The following is a 6,904-nucleotide window of genomic DNA, read 5'->3' on the forward strand; positions in this document are numbered from 1 at the left end:
GGACTCTCAACCACTGCGCCACCAGGGAAGCCCTTCATGTATTTTTGTTATTTGATGATCATACCAGCCCTGTGAGGTGAATACACTTTACAGACAAGGAAACTGAACCTCAAGAGAGGTGAGGAGACTTGCCCATCACAGCACCGGGAAGTGGCCTTGAACCTGGATCTCTGAGCTCTCGGCTGACTGCTGTGTCCACTCCCACACCACCCTGCTCCTGGTTCAAAGGAGGGTTCTCTGGCCCTCTGAGCCCAGTGCCGGGGCTGGCATCTGTACCTATGGTAGAAGGCAGCTGAGGTGAGAACCATGGAGAATTCGTTGGTCCTCTTGGCAGTATAGCCCCAGCCACCACGGGCTTCATCCCAGAAGTGGCTCCACGTCAGAAAGCCGACCATCCGCTCTGGGAAGTTCTGCCACACCACAAAAGCGAAGTCCACCTGGGGAGATATTTAAGTATGGTGTGAGGAAGGACTTCCTGCCCAGCCAGGAGCCTCCCGAGACATGGAGGCAAGGCCAGCCTGGCTGAGGGGACTCAGGGGAGAGGAGAAGGGAGCTAGAAAATTTCCAGGGGATGCTTAGGGGAACTTTCCCAACTGGGAGCTAGAAACAGTGCTTTTGCAGCTAGGAGCTGAAAACTCCTGAAGCAGGAGGCTGGACTTCTTGATCTCTGGTCATCCCAGCTCCTGGGGTCTGAGGGACTGCCAGGGCTCCTCTTGGGAGTCCTCACCTCACTTGTGGAAAGACTGCTATGGGCATCCAGGCTGAGGATGGCATCGGTGCTGATGGCACTGTACGGGAAGAAGCGGTCACTGACCTGCAGGGGGAGGGAGCGGAGGGCAACTCAGCCGTAGGACCCCTCCCCAGGCTCCCATGATGAGTATCTGCATATCTGCTAAGCAGGAGCCCCTGCAGACATGGTGTAGAAGGAAGAGCAGTGAAAACAGCAAGTCTGCCCGCAACTCGGACCTGAGGACCTCATTTTCCCTCTCTGGACCTCAGTTTGCCCTTTGGTGAAATGGGGCCATTGGTGTCTAGGGCCCTTGCAGTTTTGACATTTCAGGATTCCTCTATTGTCACATTAGATGTTCACCTCGACCCTGGAAGGGTTGTCAAACATCCTTCGTTTGAAAGAAACAGGTCTGGAAAGATGAAGGGACTTTCCCAGAACGGCACAGGCAAGCAGGTATGTCACACCAACCCAGGTTCTTGGAAGCCACCCCTTCACCCCCACCCAAAATGCTGCCACCTGCCCAGGTTTCCCCCCTATCCGTTACCTGAGACAGCAATGTACTCTCTCTGCCTTCCCTCATCACACAAAACCCCAGTTCTCTGGAAGCACAATTCACAAGGGCCAGGGATGGAAGAGAATCATTTCTATTAGGCCTGCAGCTGAAACCCATGGTCTGATTTCTCCAGGCCCAACTTGAAGTCCAGCTTTGGCTCAGGCCCAAGCAAATCACACTGTGTATGTCCTCCCCAGATCTCAGGTTTCCGGGGGTGAGCCCACCCTTCCACATCCCTCCCCATCTCTCACCTTCCTGTGCCCATCAATGACTGTCAAGGGCACTGCTGTCTTGGGCCACCTGGTTGGGGGTGGCTTCTCACTGTTCCAGAGAACCAAGATCTGGAAGGAAAGGGGGATGTTCCTGAAGTCTGGGTCAGAAGGCCAGGGTGTGTGTGGGGTGTCCCGGGAGTAATCTTTCTCAGGGTGGAAGCAGGTTGGAAGAGCAGCTGTATATCTGAGTTTGGGAGGAGTTTAGTTAGAGCAAAGGTCCTTTCATGACTGCCCTGTTTTTGCCTCTGAGCTTCCGGAAGGCATGAATTCCAGTGACACGAAGGTAGCTACCTGTAGCATTAGAACTCAAGTCGCACCTAGCCTGGGCCCTGACCCCATGCCCCATCCCCATCTTCTCTCAAAGGTTTTCATTCTCTTCCTCCTGCTCCTTTATCATTCCCAGCCCAGTTCAAATGTCCCATCTTTGAAGCTGATCCGTCTGCACCCTGGCTGAGCTAACTGCTTGTCTCCTTTCCAAGTACTCTCAAGAGCCTATCTGGCTTCTCTGGAAATGATATTTGACAGTCTGTGTGCTAGGAAGTGCTAACTGAATATGAATCTGGGGCAGAATCCTTTCCTACTTGTTCTCTGCATCCTCAGCATCAAGCCCAGGGTGCTCAGAAAAGGCTGGATGAATAAAAACAATGCATGTATGTTTACTTCAACCTCCACAAGAGGCACCTGTTTTTCAGGTGGCTTTGTCAGTTTCCATGAGGGAAGGGGGGGTAGAGGTGGGGGAAAGGAACTAGAAACTTGGGACTGAAAGAGGAAGGCAGCAGTGGTACTTGAAAATCCTTCCCGTGCCTCCCTGCAAAATGTGTGGTTATCCTTGGCATCCAGATGTCTTCAAGGGCTCTGCCCTGTCTCGCCCCCATCCTGGATCCCGGCACCCCAGCTGGCAAGGGGGCAGACCTGGGCACAGTGCTGGGAGCTTGCCACAGCCTGGATGAGCTTCAGGGGGGGCTGGCTTGGAGCCCCCCCCCAAATCAGGGCGCTGAACCTGCCCAGAGGACGAGAGCCTGGAGGAATGAGACACAGGCTATTAGGGCGGGAGGGGACAGAACCCACCGAGAATGACCTGAGTTGGGGACTTGGGGAGCCAGAAAAGATGTGGGAGATTTGGGGAGGGGCTTGGTGGGGCTCTATGGTTGAGGCTGGGGCACAGACTTGGGGAGAGTTGATGAGGGGATTTCAAGTTGTCCCATCCCTAGGGCATACCCTGTTGTAGGTGGTAGAAGGGGAAGTCCGAGGGGCTTGGGGAGAAAGTGGGCAGGGCCAGGATTGCCCCTGGGGGGCTGTTCCACAGTAGCGAGGTGTGAGCAGAGGCTCCAAAGATCCGGTCCTGAATAATCTGTGAAATGAGAGAAGGCTGTGCAGAGGGAGCGGCCAGTGTGGCCATGGGCAGGGTCTGAGGAAGTGAGGACCTGGTGCAGCCGCATACCTCCCGCTTCAGGAATCTGGGGAGGGCAGCATCGGCAACACCAGATCGCTGGGGACAGAAAGGTTCAGAAGTCCAGGGTAGGGGGTCACTCAGCGATGCTGTCTTCACTCATGGCAGATGCCACTAACAGGTCATGACATTTTTTCTGGACCCAGAATCCCTCCCAACATATGCCCCAGGCAACCAATGCCCATCAGCTGGAGTTGGCACATGCTTTGAAATCTGTCTACAGATGGGGAAACTGAGGCCAAGGCTGGAGAAGGAACTCATCCAAGAGCTCTGAGCCAAGTCTCTGATTCATCCCAGAAGCATCCTCAAGGGGGAAGCCCAAACACCAGGGCAGAGGAGGAGTCCGAAGAGAGGGGCATGGAGAGGGGCAGGGATGAGGCAGAGCCAAACGCCAGAGCCCCCATCAGGTGAATCCCCCTCACCTCCAGAGTGGCGTGGATGATCTTCTCTACCGAGGAGAAATAGGCATCCCATAGAAACTGGGTCTGCTGACGCAGGGCGAGGACCCGTGCGAGGGGCATCTCCTGGAGGGCAGTCAGGACCTGGGGCACAGAGGGAGCAAAGGAGAAGGCATGGGGCCCTGGCAGGCCCTGACTCACCATGGGGTGGGGACAGCCTAGGTTGGAGGTCTGGGAAGCAGAAGCCCGCTCCCCACATTTCTCCAGGTGGGTTGGCAGCTGCCAGCCTCGGCAAAATCCTAGGTAACTTAGCAATTAAGAGTTCAAGGGTCACACAGAGCTGAGTTTAAATGCCACTTAGTAACTGTGTGACTGTGGATGAGCCACTTAATCCGTCTGAGTCTGTTTCCTCATCTGTGAAGTGGGAACAATAATGGTACTTGCCTTGTAGGGTGGTTGTGAGGATTAAATTAGATGATACATATTAAGGGCTTAGCACATTGTAGAGGCTCAGTGAATGGAGGCTATTCCTGTTAACTTCTTACACCATTCTCACCTCTCAGGGGATTCAAGGCTCATGCGTATGTTTTTCAGAGCTGGGCAAAATGAGTTTCATCAGAGGGAAAAGTCACTCTGCATTTTGCTTCCCCACCCCAAGCTCCATGTAGGCACTCAGATTTTGGATTTTTTGTGGCTTTCCTTTAAACTATGTATTTAATCAGTCATGGACCAGTGGGGTTGAGCCCATGGAGATCATCTGGTCTAACTTACCCCGTTGTACAGATGGGGAAACTGAGGCTGAAAGAGGCTGAGTTCTTGCTCTCAGAACCCCAGAGGCTTGGGGCTGGGCGCAAAATCATCAATATACACAGATGGGGGATAAGAATGAGGACCGAGACCAGCCTGGGGGCCGGGATCCCGAGGTCCTCCCATGTCCCGGGTCTAGTCCCCACCCCATTGGTAGGGCCCTGAGCTACCTGAAGCGGGAGCCTCTCGTCAGCTACAATGGCCGCCTTGGTCCAATCGATGACCTCAGAGAAGGGCAGCTCCCAGCGAGGGCTGAGAAGCACAGGGATGCAGCCAGCCTGGGGGGTAGGGAGGTCACTGGGAGCCCAGTCCCACCCTGCACACACACACCCCTCCTCCCTTTTCCAAGCCAGCAACTTCTGCATTGGGGGCAAGGGGTACAGAGGAGAGAAAAGTGGGGTTTTTTTTTGGGGGGGTGTTCTGCAGAGGGTGCAGTGAATATGGCTGTGGGCACGTGGGCACATCTGAGTCCCAGAGTAAAGGAGTGGGCAGCTCACCGGCCCTAACCACTGGCCTGGGCCCAGACTGCCCTTCCAGCTCAGGAGTGTAGGGGGACAGGGATGGGGGATGCCCAAGTCGGGGTTGTTGTACCTGCAGAGCTTGAAGGAAGTGTAAGACATCAGGACTGCGGCCAGGGATGAGGCAGAAGGTGGCGTTAGGTAGCATTGCCCCAGGGTAGGTCCTAAGGAGCACAGGAGGGGGCCCTGCACCCAGGAGACCTGAGACAGCTGCCCCTCAGCCCCCTGACTCCCCTGATGGCCCCCCAGCCCTCCACACTAACAATCCCAAATTCACAATGTACAAACCCACCACCATGTTCTCATATGTTAACAGACACTCTTGCACACGCCCAGCCATACACTGCCCCTCGCCCACAGCTGGGGTAGCAGCTCTAGCTCTGCTGCTGCCCTTGGTGGTATTAGACACCTCCCTTTTCTTCTTAGGACCTTGGTTCCCTCGTTTGCAAAATGGGAGGTGGTGGGAGCTGACGTTTCCAAGGCTGGTCTGACTTGGGCAAGCACGCGTTTGCCCTCCCACCTCTTGGCCTCATGCAGACTTCTGGGCGGCCCTCACCTGAGTGGCCTCCATGCCCTGCCCTCTCCCCATCCTCAGAGCCCAGGCCCGTGAAAGGCTCTTCTGTCAGGAGGTGGGCTGGGCCCCCAGCCTGGAACCACACAGGAAGCCGCTGCCCAGAGGCCCCCTTGCCCAGAGGACAGGCCTCCTCTGTTCCTCCCACCTCCCCCCACCAGCCCCAGGGCCACACTCAGGCTGTGTGTGCCTGTTGGGGGGAGGGGTAGGAGTCACAGCCTCCTCAGAGCCACCACCCTGGAGCTGCCCAGCCAGGGAAGGAACGCCCATGACCTGGCTACGGGGTGTGTGTGTGTGCAGGACTCCAGGGCTCACAGGCCTGCTTAGAGTGGGACTGTTGAATAGGGCCTAGAGGGTCCCAGGACCCTCCTCAGCTACAGCCTATCTGGTCCTGAGTCTGAACCTTCAAGAAGCAATCCTAGGAGTACTTAGCCTCTGGACCAACCCTCATTGAACAGATGGGGAGACTGAGTCTCAGGGAGACCCGAGGACTGGCTCAGGGTCTCAGAAAGGGCTGGGGCAGAGCTGGAACTAGAACAAAGGTGTGCTAACTCCTGGCCCCAGGTTATCTGAACCACCCCAGACCTGCTGCCCAGGGGTCTCCCAGAGGACCCTGCCTCCTTTGCCCGACGCTCAGGTGTCCCGCCAGGCTTCTTCTGGAAGAAACTACAGGTTAAAAACAGGACACCCTCCACCTCGCTGAGAGCCACAGCGCTCTCCTCCTCCCCCAGGAAAGCCCTGAGGGACTGAAAGCCCTAAAGTTTAAGGCTTCAGAGAACCCAGAGCCAGAGAGCCTGCTGAATAAACTATCAGTCAGTCCTCGTTAACGTCTACTGTTCCCTCTGTGTCTTTGTACCTCCTGTCTCAGCCTGGAGCGACCCTTCCTGAAGCCTGAAGAATTCCTCCTACTTGGTCTTAATGTATAAAGTTCAAATATCACCTCCTCTGGGAAGCTTTCCTTGGTCTCTCCAGAGATGGCTCCCTCCTCTCTGCTCCCACAGCCCTTACGTGCACTGCAGTAGTAATGAGCCAAGCTAATCTTTACTGAGCATGTCCTTTGTTCTAGGTGCTTTACATGCATTGACTCACTTCATTCTCACAGCAACCCTATGAGATGGGAGGTATGTGCTGTTAATATTCCATTTTATGGATGAGGAAACTGAGGCCTAAAGAGGTCACACAGCTCTGAAGTAGAGAAGCCGGGCAGGCAGCTTGCCCACCCTCTCTCTGCTTAACAATGTGTATCACACCAGTGACTTGTCTGTCTCTCTAATAAGACTAAGCTACTTGAGGGCTGGGGCTGTGCCTCCCTCATCCAGTATCCACAGGGCCTAGCAGGGCACCTGGCAGAGTATGGGCACTCAGTGGGGGCTAAATGAATGAATGCTCAGTGTGCAACAGAGGAGAGACCCAGGACCAATGGACTAAATGTCTGAAAGGTCAGTTTCGGCACAAATTCTAGTAATGGAGCTGGCTGAGAATAGCCAGTGGGTGGCCTTGGGAGATGGTGAGTTCCCCATCAGAGGCTAGACGAGCACCTCTGTGTGTGTGTGTGTGTGTGTGTGTGTGTGTGTGTGTGTGTGTGTGTGTGGTGTAGAAGGGATG

The 6,904-nt window shown here is 55.2% G+C and overlaps 1 protein-coding gene across 1 annotated transcript in view; it reads right to left on the reverse strand.

Moving 5' to 3' along the window:
* The window catches only part of EXTL1 (exostosin like glycosyltransferase 1), a 13,336-nt gene that overhangs the window by 1,774 nt on the left and 4,658 nt on the right, over positions 1–6,904 (reverse strand). The window contains exons 2-9 of the mRNA XM_007459130.1: positions 4,802–4,892; positions 4,381–4,488; positions 3,428–3,547; positions 2,774–2,906; positions 2,468–2,574; positions 1,535–1,624; positions 728–814; positions 277–437 (exon numbers count right to left, since the gene is read on the reverse strand). Coding sequence (XP_007459192.1) covers positions 277–437; positions 728–814; positions 1,535–1,624; positions 2,468–2,574; positions 2,774–2,906; positions 3,428–3,547; positions 4,381–4,488; positions 4,802–4,892 — 897 coding nt within the window. The remainder of the gene's footprint in view (positions 1–276; positions 438–727; positions 815–1,534; positions 1,625–2,467; positions 2,575–2,773; positions 2,907–3,427; positions 3,548–4,380; positions 4,489–4,801; positions 4,893–6,904) is intronic.

This window comes from Lipotes vexillifer, unplaced genomic scaffold (genome assembly GCF_000442215.2).
Source record: "Lipotes vexillifer unplaced genomic scaffold, Lipotes_vexillifer_v1.1 scaffold496, whole genome shotgun sequence".
NCBI lineage: Eukaryota > Metazoa > Chordata > Mammalia > Artiodactyla > Lipotidae > Lipotes > Lipotes vexillifer.